The 22,453-nt window shown below is 54.5% G+C and overlaps 1 protein-coding gene across 21 annotated transcripts in view; it reads right to left on the bottom strand.

Moving 5' to 3' along the window:
- PHLDB1 (pleckstrin homology like domain family B member 1) overlaps positions 1-22,453 on the bottom strand; it is a 51,650-nt gene that overhangs the window by 21,410 nt on the left and 7,787 nt on the right. For 9 of the 21 annotated variants that reach the window (XM_038005115.2, XM_038005118.2, XM_038005117.2 and 6 more), the window contains 9 exons: positions 21,827-21,950; positions 20,337-20,507; positions 12,172-12,297; positions 8,585-9,930; positions 5,460-5,732; positions 4,883-5,023; positions 4,640-4,777; positions 1,875-2,003; positions 1,377-1,532 (listed from right to left, as the gene is read on the bottom strand). In XM_038005115.2, coding sequence (XP_037861043.2) covers positions 1,377-1,532; positions 1,875-2,003; positions 4,640-4,777; positions 4,883-5,023; positions 5,460-5,732; positions 8,585-9,930; positions 12,172-12,297; positions 20,337-20,507; positions 21,827-21,950 — 2,604 coding nt within the window. Of the gene's footprint in view, positions 1-1,376; positions 1,533-1,874; positions 2,004-4,639; positions 4,778-4,882; positions 5,024-5,459; positions 5,733-8,584; positions 9,931-12,171; positions 12,298-14,972; positions 15,186-18,539; positions 18,888-20,336; positions 20,508-21,826; positions 21,951-22,453 lie in introns of those variants that run through there. The other 12 variants (XM_073021497.1, XM_038005124.2, XM_038005125.2 and 9 more) reach the window with 5 other exon arrangements.

The raw sequence follows: 22,453 nt of genomic DNA, 5'->3' as shown, positions 1-22,453 counted from the left end.
GCTCCGGTTTCCCAGGAGCCAGAGTGGGTGTGGGAAGAGGAATCCACTACCGCCAAGCCCTCCCAAACTCCCCGGAGCTTATACTCACCAGAATCCCAAAGGGATGAGATTAGCTGATCTACAGCTCCCTACCTCATTCCCTCCAGGAAGAAGGAGGAAGAGGCTAGAGAAGTGCCCACCCCTAGCCTCAGTGCAGTACAGTAGAAGGAACATGGGATTTGGGCCAACAGGCCTGGGTTCCAATTCTGACTCCAAAGCTTATATTATGGGAGGCTTTGGGCAAAATGTGTAGCTTCTCCTACTCCTAGTTTCCTTGTCTATAAAATGGGGATAATAGCACTTGTCTTATGATACCATCCTAAGGACAGCATGAGGTAATCCAAGGAAGACTCCCAGCAAGGTGCCTGACACACACTCATGTGCTTAGGTGTGTCAATTTTCTTCCTTCCATTCATCAGTCAGTGCATTTGTAAGACAGCAGCTCAGGGAGAGAAGCATGGGATCTGGACTCAAGGAAAGTCCAGCAGCTCCCCACTTACCACCAACCCCAGGCTAGCCAGCGAATCTTCTAAGTCGCCAATTTTAGACACCCCTCCCCAATCTCACCATGCTCACTTCCTCCACACTAACTCCAGTCAGGCATAATGTACATGCATGTGTGCATGTGCCTGGCCACAAGCTTCAGCCATAAGGGTGGAAGCTGCTTGAGCCATCCTCTCCAGTCCCTCTCTCACCTCTTCCCAACCCTTACTAACACATACCTCCTCCCAGCTTTACTCCCTACGCTCACACACAGGCACCTGCGCCACCATCCTGTGGTCTGGCTGAGATCAGGAGCAGACAATCACAGTATCTAGCTAGCGTGTCAGAGCCAACCAGGCCACAATATGCAATAACCCTTGTTTTACAGCTCGGCCAAGGCAGGACGGAGCCATGGCTGGAACCCAAATGAATGCCCTTTCTAGGGCCCCTAGCTGGCTCTAATATCCAGATCTCAAATCTTTCTGTGTGTCCCAGCACTTCCACCAGACAAGAGCTCTGCACGCACGGGGCAAACCTCCTCCTCCTCCATCTTTCACCTTCCTGACAGGCCAGTGCCAGGCTCTGAATGGGAGCAGAATCCACTTTCCACTGGAAGACCGAGGGGAGTCAGAGCTTAATAATAATAGCTATTCTTCACCGAGTGCTTACTACAATCACATCTTATTCTGTCTTTACATCTTGTTTAATTCTCATAACAACCTGTTATAATTCTCATTTTACAGACAAGGAAACCCAGGCACAACAGGCGAAGTTAACTTTTGTGAAGTCATCGGGATTCAAACCCAGGTCACAGGCCTCCAACAGCACGCAGCAGGGAACGGGGTGGGGCACACCTTCCTCTTGGCGATGCTGCGGAGCAGCTCAGCCTTGCTCCGGAGCAGCCCCTGACCGGCCAGCTCACGCTCCTCCTCCACGCGGCTCTCCCGCTCCAACTGCTGGAACTCCAAGTCCTCAAAGAGCTTTGTCTCAGTCTCCAGGGCCTCTGCCTCCTTCAACGACAGTGACAAAGGGGGTTGGGTGGTGCTTGCAATGCCACTCTGCACCTGGAAGGCCAGGCCACAGAGGCATGCGTTGTATGGGGCTGGACCCGGGGAAATTGGGTAGGAAACCTGCCTTTACCCAGCTCCCGCTGTACTTGGCCTTGCCCTTTCGCGGGCATCATGGCCTGGAGCGCTGACCCCCCAACCTTCCCGGTTCCCTCCAAGCCACAGCACCGACCCTGGTGTCCGGCAGGTACTGCAGGGGCCAGGTGGTCCCGTCCCACCGCTCTCCTCTCTTCCTTCTGGGGCGTGGCCCGCGGGGGCCGGGGGAGGGGGGGCGGTGGAACTGACCCTTCTCAGCTGCTCCTGTAACTGTTCCCGCACTGACTCGGGGCAGTTATCGAGCTGCGTCTGGAGCTCGGCGTAGAGCGCCTGGCGGGCCTCCAGGTGCCTCCGTCCCGCGGCCAGCTCCGCCCTCTCCTGGTCGGCGGGAGGGCGAGGGAGAGGGCGGGGCACAGGGGAGAAACAGAACACACACTCCTCAACTCCGGCCCGGCAGCGGCGGGAGGGGAGCGCGGGAGGGAGGCCAGGGCGGGACAGAATGGGGGTCGGCAGTGGGGGTTGAGAGAAGAAAAAAGGCTGGAATAGAAGAGGAGAATAACCAGGTGAGGAGAAGAAAAGAGTAGAAAGGGAAAGTGAGGAAGGAAAGAGGTGAAGAGGCAGAGGGCCCGAGACCAGGAGCTGAAGGGTAACACAGCAGTCAGAGGTGCAGGGGGTGGGGTAACACAGGCAGAGGTGTGGGGGCAGGGCACAGATTTTGGTCTCCTGGGGTCCCTTAAACTGAAATTGTTGGGTAGGTCCTGAGAAAAGGCCCTCTGTTTTCTCTCCAAACCAGTCAAGGCTGGTTCCGCATCACAGAATCGGAGCCTCCAGTTCTCATCCCTCCCCTTCTACCACAGCCCAGAGACCAAAATTTAACCCAGGGTAAAAAGTGATGGTGAAGGTTAAATCCAGGGTTGGGCGTGAACCAGGAGCTGAGGATGTTAAAGCAGTGTGGCAGAGGGGACCCCAGCCCAACACCCTTGGCCTCCCTCCCCTCCTGCCCAGGGTCGGGGTGGGGTGTTGGCCCTGCAGGCTGAACTTCAGGGATAAGGGTTGCAATTAGTTCGGGCCGTTGTCATGGTAATAAGAGTCCCAGGAGTGGGTACAGAGGGGGTGGACTGTTCTGTCTGGGGTGAGATGACACCTCTGAGGGCGGGAAGGGGGATGAGGGGAGGGTTTGGTGAGTCACCCCTCAAAGGACAGGCAGAGGAGAAACTGTGATTACTGATTCCAAAGTCGGAGTGGAGCCATGGGCTGGGGGCAGGGGAGGGAAGCCGAGTGAACCCTCCACACCACTGCCATCACTACCACCATCACCACCACCACCGTCACTACCACAGCCTTAAATAACTTCTTTCTTCCCCACAGAGAAAGTGAAATCCAGGCCTCCAAAAAACTCCAGGTCAGTGGGAAACGAGATTAGGCAGGTTCCTTCTGAAATGCTGAGCTTTATCCCTAGGAGTGAGGCCCTGTGCTGAACCCAGTCACTCCCACCCCTCTACCCAACTCATCTACCCATCCCCAGAGAGGAGGACCTGATCAGGCCAGTTGCTGAGGTTTAGGTGCTTCCTCAGCCTTGGACTCAGGCTTTAAAATACCCTGTGTTATAGGTGGCTCAGGGGTGAGGGGAAGAGTAGGGGCTACCCATTACCAACCTCTGATGGGTATCTGAATTTAGGAAGCCCCAGGGGAAAGCTAGGAAGGGTAGCCACTGTGTTGGCAGAGAGGTCCTGTTCAAGCCCTCCAAGACCATGCCCACAACTGGGCCTCCTTGCTCCTGGGCTCCAGAAGGCAGGCAAGGGAATAGGTGGAAGACAGCCTGGTCTGCGTATAGGAAGCTGCCAGGAAGCTTCCTTGAGTTATCTCATGCTGTCCTCAGACAGTAGCCTAAGACAGCAGCCTAGGCATTTCCAATGGGAGAACTTCAGTCTGAGCAGCTCCACAGCCAAGCATTTCCCCCACCCTTATACCCCTCCTGCCAATGCCCCCTTGAGTAAAGTTGAGCTACCAGTCCTCCTGCCAATTCCTTTCATATCAAAACTCTGGGGTCCCACACCAAGAAAAGAAGGAGGCAGCATTAGAGGGGAGAGGCCAGGGGCACGGAGGCACCCATTGAGTTAGTGCAAAAGCGGGCATGGCTCAGCCCTACCTGGGTGGCACTGCAAGTTAGGGGCATGCGGAAAGCCCAGGTCAGTGATTAGAAGGGGCGTTAGTGTAGGCCTAGTTGGCAAGCATGAAGTTAATTTGGCACAGAATTTGGGAGTGTGGTTTTGGGGGCCAGAGCAAAAGCTCCAAAAAAAACAAACAAAAAAAACCAATGGGTCAAAGAATTTTTAAGATCCTCAAAGTTGAGGGCAGGAGGAAGAAACTCAAAAAATCCAGAAGGAAAATTAAATTATTGGAAAAATACTGTCAGATCCAGAAATAGATGACCCCTCTCCACTTCAGAGCTTTTGGCACGGTGTTGGGCATCTGGGAGTGGCCCCTGCAGGCTGGCACGAAATCTGAAAGGGGCAGGGGCAGGAGCTAGGGTCACCTGGGACAGGAGGCTGCAGATCCTGAAGGCTCAAGGGAAGCAGAGGCCCGAGGGTCATCTCCCAAAGATCACAATGTAAGCACTTGTGGCATGCTTGGAGGGAGATGTTCTCCAGATGGTGGGACCCAAACTTGAATCACTCCCCAGTGTCAGTCCCTCGGGCTGTGCTCACTGCCCAAGAAGGGGCTTTCGCACTTCCTAGAAGGGCCATAAAGGGCCTAGGATGGCAGGCACCCAGAGGTAGCACACAGACCCAAACAGAGGAGACCCCAGACACCAGCCCAGCCCTTGGCAGTGCCCTCCAAGCTGGTACCTTCCACAGAGGAGGACAAGTCACCCTGTCCCTGGAAGGCCACAGAGACCACTTGTACTGCAGAATGGATGATGAGGTGAGGGGTGCAGGGCCCAAGAGAAGACGTTTCTCCTTCTCTCCCAGGCCACTGGTACCCAGCACTAAGCCGGGCCAGGTGTGGGTTACCTTGTCCCTCTCCTTCTGGATGCCTGTCTCCAAGGCCACCAGCTTCTCCTGCAGTTGATCCACTGCCTTCTGCTCCTTCTGCAGCAGTGCCCGCTCTGCCTCCCTCTCTCCCTGCAGCAGTGCTCGCTCCATTTCGGCCTGGGGGCAGACACCAGGGTCCCCATCAAAGCAGATGACTGTGGCCCCACTCTGGGGCCTTCAGTTGGCCTAGGGAAGAGTCTAGCTAGGGCCTTCATGGCTCACCTCTCGGGCTGACTCCTGCAGCTGCTGCTCTAGCTCCTTCACACGGACCTTGAGCTGCTCCACGCGCCCCAGCACCTGAGCCCGCTCCTCTTCCAGGGCTAGCACCTCTCCCTGGAGCTTGGTGCTAGGTGTGTCTTCATGCTGGAGGGGAGGGAAACTATCAACTGAGGAAGCCTAGAGCCTTTTGGAGTCAGACCAAGAAAATGGATCACCTGTTCCTCCACGCACTTGCTGAGGAATAGCTGGACTGAGACAGGAGGCTAATTCCCTGCCTCCCCCCACCCCCACCTTTGAGGGGAGCAATAAGGGCTCTGCTGAAGATAATAAAGATTTACCACTGAGTGCCAGGCCTGGGTGGAGCCCCATGGAAAGGCAGGTCATAAAGCATATTTATAGCTTGGGAAGCTCATCAACACCTCCCTTCTTTTCCTTGTCTCATTTCTGCACCTCTGCTCTCGAATCTCTTCCCAAACTTGATCCTTCTCCTCAATGGACCTTGGCATTCAATACACTAGCCTCCTCTGCCCCCAGCAGGTCCAACCTCAGCCTCTTTGTCTTGCCTACCCCTCCATCTCACCTCCTGCTGGGTGCTCTCAGTGCTGCTGCACTCCTCCTTGAGATTTTCCTCATCTGAGCGCTCCATACTCTCCCACAGGCGTTGGGTGGCAACTCCAGGCTCCTCGCTGCTCCGCCCAGAGGCCCCTACAAGGCCTCGTGAGGGCCTCCGGCCTGCCAGTGCCAATGCTATGGTGGCCTCCCCAATGCTGGGGAGCTCCCCGGCCTCAGATCCCCCATCAGCCCGGCTGTATTCGGCACATAGGTTCAGGATGGTCTCCAGGCGCTGGCGTTCCTGGGAAGGATGGACAGAGCAGGACATGAAGGGGAGGAAGCTGAGCCCTGGTGGGGATAGTGCCAGGTTCAGTATCCTGTCAGGAGGGAGAGCAAGGTTACTGGTGGCTAGGTCATCAGTGTCAAGTCAGGAGATGCCTGACTCCAAGACCTGGGGGAGGCAGAGGGAAATAGGGTGCCCCAGAAGTGGGCAGGAAGAACCAGGCTGTTGTGCCACCTGTCCACATGGCACAACAGCCTGGTTCTTCCTGCCCACTTCTGGGGCAGCCCCTTCCATCTTCCTGTTCCTTTCTTTTTTCAATCTACCCCAGGACAGGGCTTCCTCATGGACACAAAGGAACATACCAAACACATACGGAAACATACTGTTAAGTAGACTACAGACCACAATGAGACACAGATAAACTCGGGTGCTCGTCCTAATGCAGGTACACACAGAACTACAGACACAAGGACACACACTGACACACCAGCATTGATGCACAGGCACACAAGGACACAATATGTGCCCTGGACTTGCATTAATAAGCAGGTACAAAGACACCAGCCCTGACATGCACAAATGCACACTGATGCACACTCACAGATAAACACAGTCTAGCATACAGACAGGTGGGCACGTATGCAGACAGACAGGGCTGGAAAACAGACCCACAAGCCCACAGGGACCAGACACCCAAACACAGACACACATGGAGAAGAGGTAAACCAAGGACACGGCCTTCTGTCCCCACCTCAGCTCCAAGTTACCTTCAGGCAGCCCTTGGCTGTTTATCAGCAGGATGGGCTGCTACCAGTCCTTGAATGCCCAGGCCCATGAGTGAGTACTCCCATGGCCCTACCACTTCATCCACCCCTCTCCACATACACACCCACCCAGATACAGTCACCTCTCAGGGGCCTAGGAAGTAAAGGAGGGATGATACAATCGCATTCCTGGTCTTTGTTGCCTTCTCCTGCAGGCCTATCTATAGGCCTGAAGCCTGGCTTGTGAGGCTCCCATGGCTCTCCAGGGTCCCTAGACCTCCTCAAGTGTCTCTCACCACTTACAGTTTGGCCATGAACCCAAACCACAGGAAGTGGAGAGAAGGCTGGAGAGGCATTCTCATACACTTACCCAGCTTGCCTCCTGTTGCTTGCCCAGTTCCATGGCAAAAAAAAAAAAAACAGGAACAGAGCCTCGGCACCTGGGAGGCTGGGCCAGTGCCTCCGCCCCTGCCCCAGGACCCAGATAAGCAGCCTGGTTGAGGTGGGAGGGGCAGGGCGGGCAGCCTCCAAGACTTAAAGTGGCAGGTGAGGCAGGTCAGGACTAGTGGTAAGATGTGTGCTTATGTGTGGGAATAGGGGTGGGGAGACTGATGGAGGAGTTGGGGGAGGCTGTGCCTGCCACTCTGCCTGTGCCAGGCTTACTGCCCCCTCTCCAGGATGAGACCCCAGCTTAGAATGGCCATGCATTCCCATCTAGACCAATGCAAAAACAGTGAAGAGAAGATGCAGCAGGCCAGGCACGGTGGCTCAAGCCTGTAATCCCAGCACTTTGGGAGGCCGAGACGGGCGGATCACGAGGTCAGGAGATTGAGACCATCCTGGCTAACACGGTGAAACCCCGTCTCTACTAAAAAAAATACAAAAAGACTAGCCAGGCGTGGTGGCGGGCGCCTGTAGTCCCAGCTACTCGGGAGGCTGAGGCAGGAGAATGGCGTAAACCAGGGAGGCAGAGCTTGCAGTGAGCTGAGATCTGGCCACTGCACTCCAGCCTGGGTGACAGAGCGAGACTCCGCCTCAAAAAAAAAAAAAAAAAAAGAGAAGATGCAGCAAAGGAAAAGACGGAATCTGCCTCATCTCACCCCTATCCAACACAAACACACAATCCTATACCCTCATCCAAAACTGTCCCAACCTCTTCCAAAAGCATCTCCAGATGCTTCAGTTCTGGTTCTCATCAGTTCTGATTCTCCTCCTCAAACCAGTCCCAGGGTTCCTGCTCACCTCCCAAAGAACCCTGTTCTGCTTGCAAGGACAGAGGGCAGAATCCATTCTTCTGTACATGGGCTCGACTGTGTACACACCAGCCAGAGCCCCTTAAGCTCCCTGAGTTATCTGGGGAATCCGGGCCCTGACCCAGCTCAGATGCCATCTCCAGGACAGCTGCCTAGAGCCACACCCGGCCCCTGCACACACCCACACGCATGCACACGGACACACACAGTCACAATTACAGAGGCTGGCTAACGGTCAGGCCAGGGTTGCCTATCCTGCTCTGTCCTTCTTCCCTGCCACCCACACTCCTAGATGATACTGCCTGGGCCAGGGTGAGCAGCTCCCACCCACTTGTAGATGCCAAAGAGAAGCAAAAAAGGACAAGGTACTTTTCTAAAAAAAAGTCTTAGAGTCAGGAGACTTGGGTTCCAATTCCAGCTCTCCCAGAACTTGCTGTGTGACCTTGGACAAAGCCATTCCCCTCTCTGAGCTTCAGCCTACTCAACCTACTTCAACCTGCTTCTCAAACTGGGAGGTTCAAGGTCTTACCATACCTGTGGGATGTTTTCCTAGAGCTTCACTGTGCTTGAGTAAACAATGTGAAATTTAATTTATACATTAAAACAAATGCTATGTTGAATAAATGCAAAATTAGCACGAATTTAAAACAAAGCCTTAGAGATTTCAAAAGAATTTCTTCTTCAGGGCACCAGAACCATAAGATATTGATCACTAAAGTGTATTCTGGAGGTGGGGTACCTTGAGAAGCCCAAGCCCTGTTTGAGGGCCCCTCCCGCTCTGCCAGCTGGTCTGCTCAAGCCCTGGCAGAGACTCTGCCATGGACAGTGGCAAGCCTCCCTGGCACCTGCTCACCAGCCTCTCCATCTCCTGCTCCCGGAGCCGCTCTTGGCGCTGTCGCCGGTGGTACTCCAGGAGGTCGTCCTCATTGTCACTGATCTCTGTGATGCTATTTTTCCGCTCCCTTGTGACAGGCACCCGCAAGTCCCCGCTGGAGAGCTTCCTCTGGACACAGGGACTTTGGCAGGGTGAAGCCCCAGTAAGAGAGCCCAGACTGTAGGCTGGGCTCAGCCTGCCACTGAAGCTGCCCTTGCGGGGTGCCAGAGACTCACCCAGTGTGGGTGAGGGGCTCCGTGTCCTACGGCCCCGTGCCCCCAGCGTCAGGGAGAAGTCCTCTGGTGAAGCCCCATGGGCTGCCCAGCGCCGGGGCCGAGGACTCTCTGCCACTTCCCTGCTTAGCTTGGGATCTGGGGTGGTCCGGGTGGGCAGTGGGGAGAGGGCTCGCCGGGACAGAGATGGACTTAAGGGGGGTAGTTCTCGCATACTGTCCAGGCCCCGCCGGCCCAGGCGGGGACTCTCAGGAGGCTGCAGGGTACGGGTGGCTAACCCATCTGAAAATGTTCGGCCCACTAGTTGGCGTGAGGGGCTAGTTGTTAGCACCCGCTCACTGCCTGGAGGCTCACGGAAAGGGCTGGGAGGGCGGTCCTGGAGTGTGCCAATCTTGTTTCGGGGAGCAGGGACTGGAGGCTGGAACTTAGGGCTGCCAGGAATGCTGGTGGGTTGACTGAGAGCACCAGAAGCTGGGTATTCACTCAGGCTGATGGCCACCACAGGCAGCTGCCCACCCAGCCGGGGGCTCTCAGTGGCTCTCCGGGCCTCCGCCAACACAGTAGCTGCAGGGCTGTCTGTTAGCAGACCCCGGAGGCCAGGGCTGGGAGGCCTCTCATGGCCCCCTTTCCTGCTCAGCCGAGGACTCTCAGAGCGAGCACCACTTGGGCGGGACTGTGGGGGCTGCAGGGCCAGATGGTAGCTGGAGGAACGGGCAGGTACCAGCGGGGGCACAGAAGGTCCTGGCTCTTGCCCACTGGGTGAGTGACTGGCACAGCTTCCACTGCTGGCTGGTGAAGAGAGTGGAGAGAAGGCTGGAGAGGTGTTCTCATAGCTGGAGCCCACAGACATGGCACCAGGGCTGGTTGGGGGAGACAGCAGGTAGCGCCCACCATTAGCCATCGGCGACAGTGGAGAGGTTGTGGCAGGCTTCTTGCCAGCAGCTCCAGGCTCCTCTAGCACCAGTGAGTCCATGATCTCTTGCAGGTCCTTCTCAATAGAGCTTACCAGGGAACTGTGGCTGGCACAGGCCGAGGGTCCCCGTGTTGCAGGCTGTGGGGTGTGGTTCCCATTTACCAGACTTTCTGATTCTGCTGGAGGGAAATGCAAAGGTCTTTGACTTTGGGGAGCTGCATATGCATAAGAGCCAGGGCACTAGCCCACTTCCTCCTAGCACAGTGAGACTAACAGAGCTCTGGAGAAGACGCCAGGAGATCTGGTTCTGGTACCAGCTAGCTCTGCCACTGACCTGCTATGCAACCTTAGCCAAGTCACTTGTCCTCAGTTTCTCCTTCTGTAAAGGAAGGGAATTGGCAGGGCCTTCCTGCCTGTGACTTAAAACAGTTAACAATGATAGGCACTCTAAGCCTATTGTTGTCAATTCACCCCAAGACTAGACTTCTCCAATCTATATCCTATATCCCTCCTCAAGAAGGGCAGGTAGGCCAGGCACAGTGGCTCACACCTGTAATCCCAACACTTGGGGAGGCAAAGGTGGGCAGATCACTTGAGGACAGGAGTTCAAGACCAGCCTGGCCAACATGGTGAAACCTCACCTCTACTAAAAATACAAAAAATTAGCTGGGTATGGTAGCACACGTCTGTAATTCCAACTACTCAGGAGGCTGAGGTACGAGAATCAGGAGGCTGCATTGAGCTGAGATCACTCCTGCCTCCTGGGTGACACAGCAAACTGTCTCAAAAAAAAAAAAAAAAAAAAAAAAAGAAGAGGCCAGGCATGGTGGCTCACACCTGTAATCCCAGCACTTTGTGAGGCTGAAGTGGACGTATCACCTGAGGTCAGGAGTTTGAGACCAGCCTTGCCAACATGGTGAAACCCCATCTCTACTAAAAATAAAAAATTAGCCAGGTGTGGTGAAACGCACCTGTAGTCCCAGCTACTTGGGAGGCTGAGGCAGGAGAATCACTTGAACCCAGGAGGTGGAGGTTGCAGTGAGCCGAGATCGCGTCACTGCACTCCAGCCTGGGCGACAGAGTGAGGCTCCATCTCAAAACAAAAAAAAAGAAAAAAGAAGGACATTATACAAAGAAGATGCTGCAGAGCTGGCCAGAAGTTCCAGGGGCTCCTAGTCTAATAGGACGTCAGGGCCTCCCACCATAGGAACCAGAGGCCCAGGATTAAAAAAAAAAAAAAGAAAAGAAAAAGAAAAAGCCTCCAGGGCCAGGCGAGGGGTGTGTCTTCATCCAATCAGAGGTAGGGGAGGGAGCTGGTGCTAATGGCTGGTTCCTGGAAGCCAGGCTGCCAGCAAGGAGGTGAAGCTCAGTGCCTCCAATTATCCCATTAAGCCATGCCAGCAAGAGCCTGCTTTTGCCATGCCTCACCCCTAGTCAACCATACAGGAGTCCCTGGAACCACTGCCCCAAACAGCTAAGGGAGTGACATGACAAGGCTGGGGTGAGGGCAGGGTAAAATTAACTAGGGAGTAGACTGGGAAACCAGGCTTCTGAGCCCCCAGAGGACTGGAAAAGATTGAGGGTGGGGAGAAGAGAAGAGAAAGACTTTGCAAGACTGAGTCTGGGTCCAAAATTATGGGGACTGTGTGGGATATAGTCAGAGGGGTTGCCATGGATACTGGTAATCCCAGTGACCACTCACCTTTCTTCAGGTCCCCAGGCTATCCACTTAGGCTGCTGATACCACCCCCATAGGTGTACCTGACATCCATGTCCATCTGCCCCAGCACCTGTCACCCCATAGCCATCTAAATGCCAGCGCAAAGTCTGAGATGGTAGACCCAATAATAGCCTCCTGGTCTGCATCCCACCCCCTATGCAGCTGGGCTGAGGAGGCCTGTGTTGGTTCCCCAGAACAATCACCAATTCTCTTCTGGGGATCAATAATTCACACACAAAATACAGCTGCTCCACTGAGTCATCAGCGGGCAGGGCATGGAGTGAGGGTTGGGCGAGGCCCAAGGACATGATCCCCACCACAGCTTACAGGGAGTTCAACCTAATGCTTCCTTCTGCCCCTCAGGACACCCTAGAGGGTGAGGCTCCCTGTGGTGACACAAGTGGGCCAGAGTTCTAGACACTGAGTGGCAACCTCCAGGGCAGTGGGGTACAAGCTGGCAGAGCCCACCATCCCTCGAGACACATAATTTCCCAGTTTTAGCTAAGTAGCACTGCCTTGGTTAGCTCTCAGTGGTCCCACTGCCTGGCATTCTCCACCAGCCCATGGCCAGTGGCAGTGAGCCCAGACCTTAGGTACTGTCTTGCCCTAACACTGCAAGTGTGGCTGAAATAAGCAAGGAGGACTGCTGAAGGAACACCACCAACCCAGCCCCCTGCGTCGCCCCCACTCTGGTACCTACCAGGAACAGGGCTGTAGGGGGGCCCAGGGGCTCGGCCCCCTGCTGGAATCATGCTTTTCATCCACTTGGCTTCAGCTGGGTGGTTAAAGCGAAGGAAGGTGGACTGACCCAGGCACAACATGCAGCCTGCAGAGAAAGCAAACACTTGAAGACCGGGTGTAGTGGCTCACACCTGTAATCCCAACACTTTCAGAGGCAGAGGCGAGTGGATGACCTGAGGTCAGGAGTTCGAGACCAGCCTGGCCAACGTGGTGAAATCCCATCTCTACTAAAAATACAAAAAATACAAAAATTAGCCAGGTGTGGTGGTGGGTGCCTGTAGTCTCAGCTACTCAGGAGGCTGAGGCCAGAGAATTGCTTGAACCCAGGAGGCAGAGACTGCAGTGAGCCGAGATCACGCCACTGCACTCCAGCCTAGGTGACAGAGCAAAACTCCGTCACACACAGACACACACACACACAAAAATGTTCAGCGAACACCGACACCCCTGTCCCCCAACCCCAACCTGTATGCATGATCCATCTATCTGCCCCTTGGGGAGAAGGGTAGAAGAGTCAGTCTGAGAGGCAGCAACTTCCAGGGTCACACAAAAAAGCTCTGAGATAGGGAACAAGGGGAAAAACCATAGATCAGTCCGATGACCTGGGGGGGGGTCCTGAATTTGCTCCCACTCTTTATTGTTTTGTGACATTAGGAGAGCTGTGTGCTGCAAGTCTAGGGAGCGATCACCACCTTTCTTTCTGACTAAGCACCCTCTGCATGCTCCCTGGTCTCCCCTGGCATCAGGCCAAGACTAGGCCATGGGCCCGGCCTCAGCCAAGCACATTCCCGGGCAGTACACACAAGCTCAGTCCTGCCCAGGAAGTGTGAGCACCTGGAGGGGGAGGGCATGTGGGAGCTGGAAAATGTAGCCAGGGGCACCAGGAGTGTGCACAGTGGCAGGTGTGCCTACAGGCGTCTAAGTGTAGCTGGCAGAACTCCACCTCCCAGCCACACCAGGTGCTGGCGGGCTCCCGCAGAAGATACTATATTGGGAGAAGCCAGAGCCCTGTTGTTCTCTACCACCAATCCTTCCAATTTGTCCACACCCCTGGCCCCCGGTCTCAGCCTCCTATCTACCCAATCTGGTGCCACTTGGCACCCCAAGCTTCACGTCAGTCTAAGACTGGCAGAGGAGTCTACATTCCTGGACGCTGAGACAGTTCAGCTCAGGCAGGCCACAAGGGCAAGGGGCATCCCAGGCCACGTGGGTACCTTGGTAGGTCCCTAACTAAGAAGCTCAGGAGCCTGTTCTTGGGATCTTGGGCATAGCTTGGGTTGGGGGTTTAGTAGGCTGAGAAGCCCATGGCAGATAACCATAGTGGATAAAGTCACTCACTATCCTGGCATACACAAAGGCCCTCCCAGGTAGCCAGACACCAACAATTCTAAAGGAGAGATAGGGAGCCTTCCCTGCCAAGTCACCAGTCAGAGAAGAGGATCCCACAGTATTCATAACTGGAATAAATGATAGCCAACCACACTGTCCACATCTTAATTACAACCACAGCTGTTTCAGAAAGAGCCCTGTCAAGCCCCTCCCCCTCCTTTTAGCCATTTAACAAGCTTATTAGTGATGAGTTAACAGGGTCTAGACAGACCCACTCAACCTAGGGTCATGGGTGGTGGGGATCAGGAGCCTGACCACACAATCCAGGCCGGGAAGGAGGTGGGGAGTCTGAGTGGATTCCAGTCCAGCAGTGCCAGGCCCACCCGAGTAGGATGTAGGCATCTAGGGATCCTTCGCTTGGGCCCCTATAGCTGTGTGTTTTCTGCCCCCTCCTCAGCCCTTCACCCTCCCCCACATAAGGGGGTGTGGCCGTGCTGCCTCTGGGCTATAAATAGTGATGCCAGGCACCAGAGCTGGATCCGTATTAATAGAGCAGGCAGGAGGGCAGCAGGACCGAGAGCAACCCAGCTCCTGCCCAAATTAACTTTCTATTTGCATGCAGAAGCTTCAGGCATTGCCCTAGTGCTGGCGCCTACAGCCCCTAGGGGTCTGGCCGGCCTGTTTCTGGGAAGAAGCCTCCTCTCTGCCCACTCCCACCCCACACCCCCAAAGGCCAGCCCTTTCAGGGAGCCCAGGAAACCCTGCCCATCCTGCCAAAGTCATGGTCAGTGTCCCCCATGCCCAGAGGGGATCAGGGTCCAGCTGTGTGCAGGTGGGTGGAGGAGCTGCACATCTGGAGGGGAAAAACTAGGCGAAGGAGAGGGTGAATCCTATCTGTGAGAGATGCAGAGGAGAAACACCAACACAAACAGGCTCACACTCATACACACTCATAGTAACACAACAGACTCATGGGCATACATGCTCACACACTCTCAGAGTACTGTCACTGCCTTCCTGGTCACACAAATAGAGTGGACTGGCCAAAGGGAGACCGAGTGAAGGGAATATGGGAGGAAGGGCCTTGGTCCTTCCTATCAGAGACCCTCCTTAGCCATAAGGTAGACTCCCCTCATTCTGACCAGGACCCTTTAACCTCATCTGAGGGAGGTGAGTCCTAAGGAGGGGACTGCGGGAGCGCTGGGGAAGATAAGGTCTACCGACTGAGAAGTGCCCCCAAGCCCAGAATCCCCATTTAGAAATGTTCAGGGAACACACACAATCAAGTCTCTCCGCCTCAAGCTCCCAAAGAAGGTCAGAGGACCCCATGCCCCTCCTCCCGCCCACCCTCCTCAAGACGCCCCTCCCAGCCTGAGCTTCTCCAAGCTTGGCGGCTTGGGGGCTGTGGCTGGCGCGGAGCTGAGGACTCACCGCCGAAACCGGACCTCCGGACCGCTCGCCCCCGCTAGCTCGGGTCCTCCAGGTCCCGGGCCCGCCCGGGGCCTTTGAGGGGGCGGGCCGACCTCCCGAGCCGCCGGCTCCAGAATCGGAGCGAGCAGCGAGGCAGCTAGCAGCCGCCAATGCCCGGGGAGGGGCGGGCCGGCCACCAGCGGCGGGGGAAGGGAGCCAGGGAGGGAGGGACAAAGGAGAGGAGGGGAAGAGGAAGTGATGGAGGAGACGAGTGGAGAGCTGGATGGAGAGGGCGGGGCGGGAGGATGCAGAAAGGCAGCCGGCTTGGGATCCTGGACCCGGGGCAGGAAGAAAAGGGGGCGGGAAGGAAAGGTTCAAGGGAGGTGACTGAGTGAAGGAAAGGTGAGAGGTAAGTACAGAGGCCAGAGAGTGAAGAGCCAGGAGCCAGGAGTGAGGCCAAGCAAAGGACAGGGTCTCATTCCCAGCCCCCTGTGGTAAGAGGTCAGTGGTAGCCGGGCTGGCCGGCTCTAACTGGCTGTAGTACCTTGGGCCAGTCACACCCTCTGGCCTTGGCTTCCTTATCTACAGAAAGTGAGCTCTGACATTCCATGTCCATATCTGAGGGAGAGAAGGAGAGGAAAAGAGCAGGGGCTCTACAGGTCCAGCTAGGTCATTAGGTCCTGCTCTGGCCCTTAGGCTGTCACTGTAACAAGATCACCCTGGGCTAGGAGTTCAGGCCAAAGCAGTGCTCTGTGCAATGCAAGCACTCAGCCCACCTCCTGTCTCCACCCTAAACACCTTCTCTTCTGGCCCCACTCCCCGTAGCCCAACCCATGACCCAGAGTGGACCAAGGCACTGCCCTTTCCAGCCAGCCAACTTCCTGGGCCCCGGAAGCCAGCCCGCACCCCAGCCACAACCTCCAGTTGTGCTAGACCCAGCAAAGAGCCCTCCGACCCCAATAAGGTACCCATCCTACTTGGGAAACAGATATCTGGAGCCCCCAAAGTCAGGCTGAGATTCTGAGTCAGGCAGGTGTTTTGTTTTGTTTTGTTCTGTTTTTTTGAGACGGAGTTTTGTTCTTATTGCCCAGGCTGGAGTGCAATGGCGCAATCTCGGCTCACTGCAACCTCCACCTCCCGGGTTCGAGCGATTTCTCCTGCCTCAGCCTCCCATAGCTGGGACTGCAGGCATGCGCCACCACACCCAGCAAATTTTGTATTTTTAGTAGAGACGGGGTTTCTCCATGTTGGTCAGGCTGGTCTCGAACTCCCGATCTCAGGTGATCCGCCCGCCTCAGCCTCCCAAAGTGTTGGGATTACAGGCATGAGCCACCGCACCCAGCCCAGGCAGGTATTAATACCTACCATCCAGCCAGGTCCCCCAGTTCCTCTTGTTTCAGGGACCTGGCCCCTGCACACCAGAGACTTACGGGACACAATGTTGTATGCTCTCAGCAGGCAGCTCACACAGCCTGACACAGTGTCTCTCAGATACACACCAACACTTGCTCAGTCACGCTGACACTACTTCATCTCTGCATGCTCTGAGTCACACAGACACCCTCATTAAACACACTGTCTGTCTCTCACACACCTTTATTCTCATGCACACATCCCCCAGACAACTCCTTTTAGTTACACACTCACCCAGGCATAGCTTTCCTTTCACTCAGTCCCTGGAGAAAATCTGAAATAAAATCAACCTCTTAGATGAATAATCAGGCAAGTTTTCCATTCTTGCTGAACAGCCCACTAGCTCACTCACCCATGCTGCCAACTATGTGCATACACATGCACACGCTCACGTGTGCACACGTATCTTATTCCCTTCTGAGGAAAAAGGAAGAACCATATAGGGTCAAATGCAAAATGAAGGGAGGCTTAAAAAAAAAATCTCCTCAGGAAGAGTGATTCATCGGTCTGGAAACTGTGATGGCCAGCTGGACAGACCTAGGCAGACACAGAGGATGCCCGCCAATGAGAAATAGGGCAGGAGGCAGACACAAAGAAGTGGGAAGCTGGGAGCCTTCGCTCTGCCCTCCTTCCTTTGAGCTTTATTAGTCAAGATTGTTATCAGTCTCATAACAGAAAAAGGTTGAAGGCTTCACTCCCAATTTACAGATGGAATAACTGGGTGGGAAAAAAAAGAGGTTCAATATCCTGGATCCCAGAGAGAGGCAGCTAGATAACCCAGAGATCCGGCTCCCCAGCCACACTCCTCTGCCGGCCCCCACATAAGCCCCTACCCACCAATGAGAGGCTTAGGGAATGAAGGAGACTGGAGACCAGTGCTCGGAGGAAATGCTAGGAGTGGATGGGGACCTACTGTCTAGACAGCCTGGGCCCTGAGCTGGTGGCTTTCTGGGTCCTCCCCTGCTTGGTTCCCTCCCAGATCTTTCATGTGGTCTGGCGCTGTGGTCTCAGGGTGGGGCAGCCTAGACGCAGATTGAGATTCCTCCTCATTCCCTTGGTCCTATTCCGAGCTCCACCCCTTGCTCTGTAGAGAAGAGGGCAATGTGGGATGTGCCAAGATGCCTGGGTACAGGGGGTGGAATCAGGACCTTCCTGGCTCCTTCACTTCATGCTCCTATGTTCACAGCTCTGTGCTAAAGGTTGGCATCTGTTTTCTGCCCGCCTCCCCCTTTCCCTGGCCCAAGCATATTCCTGCTGGAAGAGCCTGTCACTGCCATCTCTGCTTGTCATGAAGTGTGTCTCTCCAAGTTGCCTATGGCTGGGCACAGTGCCCAGAATGATGCATCTAAGGCCAAAGTAGGCTCCTTGTTATTCCCAGGGTAGCCCTTGTTTTTCAAAGAGGAGGGTCGCCTCTACAAGACCAGATTAGGGGAACAAGGAAAGGAAAATGATCCTCTTGTACATATGCCAACAGATAGGCATATGACCAGTGAGGTCTCATATACACATAGGAGTACATACAGAGACATTTTGGTACCATCAGTCCTGAGTTCACCCCTACCGCCCACTTGAACACACTGATCCATAAATACAAAGAAAGACACAAACACAGAGATTCGTAAGTCCAGAGTCACAAACACATCCGGAGCTACATAAACACACTCCAGTTACACAGACACACAGAGATAGCACATGCACCCCCGAACCACCCAGTTTCCAGGGAAACACACTCCCAAGAATGTCCGGAGTGGGGCCAGGCAGGGCTGGGCTTGGTGCCTTGCTCCAGAGATGAGACAAGGAAACCCTCAGCTCCTGGAGCCCAGGGGAGGGGGAGGACTGGGGAGAAGAACACCCATTCCTTTGTGCCTCTGCCTACCCCTCCATAGGCTGCCAAGCTTTGGAGACAGGCAAGCCCAGACAAGAAGGCTATGGGGGATGGGGAGAGAAAATGGGAAGGGGTTTAGGGTCAGAAGAGAGTGGGAGGGTACATACTTGGCTGGGTAGGCTTCTGGCTGGAGAAGAGTCGGGAGGGGTCACTGGGGCCACAGGAAATGCCTCAGAATTCCATCTTGGCCCCAGGCTCTCCCTCTTCTCAGGGAGCTAAATGATGCACCGGAAAGAATGAACAACACAAGCACACCCTGCTCGCAACATGCAGGGGAACAACGTTCTTACCGATGAATGTGATGGGTTTGGGGCGGGGGTAGTAAGTGCTGAGCCTTCTTTGAATTTTGTCCTGCCTCTCCTTGCTGCTCTACTGTCTCATCTCCATGCTCCCAAATCTTAGAGAAGATGCTGTCTCTGAGACTGAACAGGACTGTTAGGAACCTGCTGCCATCGTAGCCAAGCTCCAATTTTGGTGGATTCCTTCTCTCATCCAAAGTCAGAGACCGTGAAGTCCTCGAGAAGGCAAGGGCCTGCATGCTGCTACTGGTGGACCTGCCTCCCTGAAGTCAATTTTTGCATGCCCTGCCTCCTACCCGAGGGCAGGAAGAAAAGACTGGGGTTAAAAAAAAAAAAAAAAAAAATTAGCCGGGTGTGGTGGCAGATGCCTAATCCCAGCTACTTGGGAGGCTGAGGCAGGAGAATCATTTGAGCCTAGGAGGTGGAGGTTGTAGTTAGCCGAGATCGTGCCACTGCACTCCAGCCTGAGCAACAGTGCGAGACTCTGTATCAAAAAAAAAAAAAAAAAAAAAAGATGGGGGAAAGGTCAGGTCTCCTGAATCAGCTGTGAAGGAAGTGACATTGAAAGGCCTTAAGGAGGATGAAGAGGAGAGAAGGAGACAATGGAACGAGTAGGATGGCCACTTCCAAGGGGCTTCTAGGCAGTAAGAGCCCCCAGAAAACAATGCTAGGCCATCAGAACCTGCTCAGAGCCAGGCTTAGCCCAAAGTTCCTGTCCTCCTGTTAGCCTTTAACCTCACCTCTAACCTCCACCCAAATCTGTTTTTCTCATTCTCCTAATCTGACAACTCACTGTATGAACTGATGCCCAGAACCCTGTTTCCAGGGTGAGTACACCTGGTCTGTCGAAGTGCCACCTGGGCCAACTGCTTACCTGCCTGCTAACCATAGTAATCAGTGGCCTAGATTTTATTTATTTATTTATTTATTTATTTATTTATTTATGTATTTATTTATTGAGACAGAGTCTTGCTCTGTTGCCCAGGCTGGGGTGCAGTGGCGCCATCTCATCTCACTACAACCTCTACCTCCCAGGTTCAAGCGATTCTCCTATCTCAGCTTCCTGAGTAGCTAGGACTATAGGTGCGCGCCACCACACGTGTCTAATTTTTGTATTTTGGGTAGAGATAGGGTTTCACCATGTTGGCCAGGCTGATCTTGAACTGTCCTCAAGTGATCCACCCGCCTTGGCCTCCCAAATTGCTGGGATTACAGGCGTGAGCCACCATGCCCAGCCAGGGGCCTAGTTTTTAGAGCCACCTCACACAACAGAAGGCCTATTGCTTTGGGTTATATTCGTGACCCAAAAGCTACTGTCAGCAGTCTCATAACAGGAGCAGGCATGTCCTCAGATTTCACCCTTGCCCCATCCCCATCAGAAAGTATTGTTCTCCTCTTCAGCTTCACAAAACAACTTCCTCTTGGCATCATGGAACAATGCCATTGATACCCTCTCACTGCTGCTCCAATTGCTCTTCCCCAACAACCACTAACAATCCCATCATGCCCCAGGCCCTCTGATGGCGGGAATCAGAACCTCTTCTCTCCCTATAGTATGTGGAGGCAGGTTGGGGGTGACCAGAGAAGAAAAGCAGGTTGAAAACACGTCTGGATGTTGAGATGGTTTAGTATGTTGTTTAGGCACATCCAGATGCACCTGAGTACTCCATTCCCAGTATGGGCACTCAGGCAGTTGCCATGGCAACCACTACAGCCAGTCTCCCCTGTGCCTAACACATACAAGCCTTTAAACAGAGGCCCCTTCCATCTGGAGGTGTCCAGCCTTACCCTGAGTGAGCCGGGTAGGCTGCCGGACAGGGAGACCATCAATAGTGCAGGCATTGCCACAGGGGTAGAGGGTGAGGGTGCCCCGCAGGTTCTCGATGTAGCAGTGCTCTGGAGCCAGGCCTGGGCCCTGTAGTGAGATGTCTCTGGCTGCAGAGCCAATCACCGTCCTCCCTGGAGACAAGAGGCAGACTGAATCAGAAGGGTTGTCCAAGCTGAGGAGGCAGTGACAGGGCAAGGAGGGCCACAGTGGAAACATATTCCACCTCCTACTCCAGGGAGAATCTCTGCCCACCATTGGCCACCCCTACTGGACCCCTGAGCCTGGTCTATACAGTAAGTGATAGAAGCTCTTCTCAGAGAAAACTCTGCCTGAGAATGGGAGGCCCAGAGATGGGAAGACCCAGACTCCACAGATGGAGAAGGAAGATTGCTTTTCTGCAGATCCTCCCTTATTCCCCCAACTGCCTCTCCCTCTTGTCCTTGTTTCTTTTTCCCCTTCAGCCTACTCCTCCTTTCTTCTAAATCTCCCTTTCTCTCCTTCTCTCCCCCGCTTCTGCTACCTGCAACACTTCATCTCCCTCGCTAACCTCTCTGTTCAGTGCAACCTCTCTTCAGTGCAGGCTCTCCCCTAACTGCAGCAAGAACAGCCCCTCCCACTGACAGAGCCCCTGGGACTGGTATTTGGAGAATGTGGAGAATGTAGTATCACCCAGGCAACAAGTGCAGCCAGGAGAGGAGAGAGGGCGGGCAGAAGCTGAAAGGTGAAGGGGGCCGTGCCAGGGCCTTATCTTGGGAGATCTTGCCCCCAACTCCCATCTCTCCATTCTCTACCTACGGTATAGCCTCCTGTGCAAGCCAATGCCCTGGAGTGGGGCCCTTTTTCTTCTTGGCCACATTGGTTGCTAAGAGCAATGTGTTCTCCTGTTTCTCTCAGTGCTCTCTTCATGGTTTCTTTTCTTCTTCTTCTTTTTTTTTTTTTTTGTGATGGAGTCTCGCTCTGTTGCCCAGGCTGGAGTGCAGTGGCACGATCTCGGCTCACTGCAACCTCCGTCTCCTGGCTTCAAGTGATTCTTCTGCCTCAGCCTGCTAAGTAGCTGGGACTACAGGCCCGTGCCACCACCAGCTAATTTTTGTATTTTTAGTGGAGACAGGATTTCACCATATTGGCCAGGCTGGTCTAGAACTCCTGACCTCGTGATCGGCCCACCTCAGCCTCCCAAAGTGCTGGGATAACAGGCGTGAGCCACCACACCCGGCCTCTCCTCGTTTCTAAGCTGATCTTTAAGCCCACTCATGGAACCAGATTATCTACCAAGGAAGGCAGGCAGTCTGGGGAGGCAGAGAGAAGGGAAGCAAGCTGGTGGGGTGGGGAGGCAAGCATTGCCAGCAGACAGTAGAAGGGCCCCAACACATGCAGGAGCTGGGCCTCCAGGGCAGGAATGCCTACAAGGATAGAGGGGTGACGAGTGAGATGCCCTGTTCACACTTACCTTCCTCCAGCGGCAGGAGGGTGATGGCTGTGCTGAGTCGCCCACTGCCCAGGCTCACCAGGTGGGGTTTGTCCGTTTGCACTTTCAGCCCTTTGCCTGTCTCGATCAGGTCCAAGGGTCCTTTCTGTAGGTAGTAGGGGTGGAGGACAAGCATCATTAGACTCAGCACCTTACCACCCTAAACCAGTCACACCAGTACTCTCTCCAGCCCTTGCCCCTCTCCAAAGGGCTCTGAGGGTGCTGAAAGGCTTAGCACAAAATCTTACACAGAGCATTATTCCACTACATTGTAATTAGATCTGAATCTAGGCCACTAACTCGTCCCACTGGATTTATCTCAAGTCTTGGCTTAACTGTCCCTTTTGTCTATTAAAACAGAAGCAAGGAGAAAGCGGTGGGGGGTGGGGGTGGCATTGGATAAGCAGCAGGGGTACTGTAGAGGAAGGCCAGTCGAGCTCCCTGCAGACTTGTCCATGGCTATCCACTTGGCCATTGCTTGCCCCTGCTAATCTCAAGTACAGGGAAGGTAGAGGCATGGATCAAGGAGAGTGATACAGCCTAGGGTCAATCTGTAAACTGCTTTCTGACTTTCGACGGGTACTTTCTGGGTGAACCAATTAACCTGAT

Source organism: Chlorocebus sabaeus, chromosome 1 (genome assembly GCF_047675955.1).
Source record: "Chlorocebus sabaeus isolate Y175 chromosome 1, mChlSab1.0.hap1, whole genome shotgun sequence".
NCBI classification, from domain to species: Eukaryota; Metazoa; Chordata; class Mammalia; order Primates; family Cercopithecidae; genus Chlorocebus; species Chlorocebus sabaeus.
Note: the sequence above shows the minus strand (reverse complement) of the source record. Positions and strands in the feature narration are given on the sequence as shown.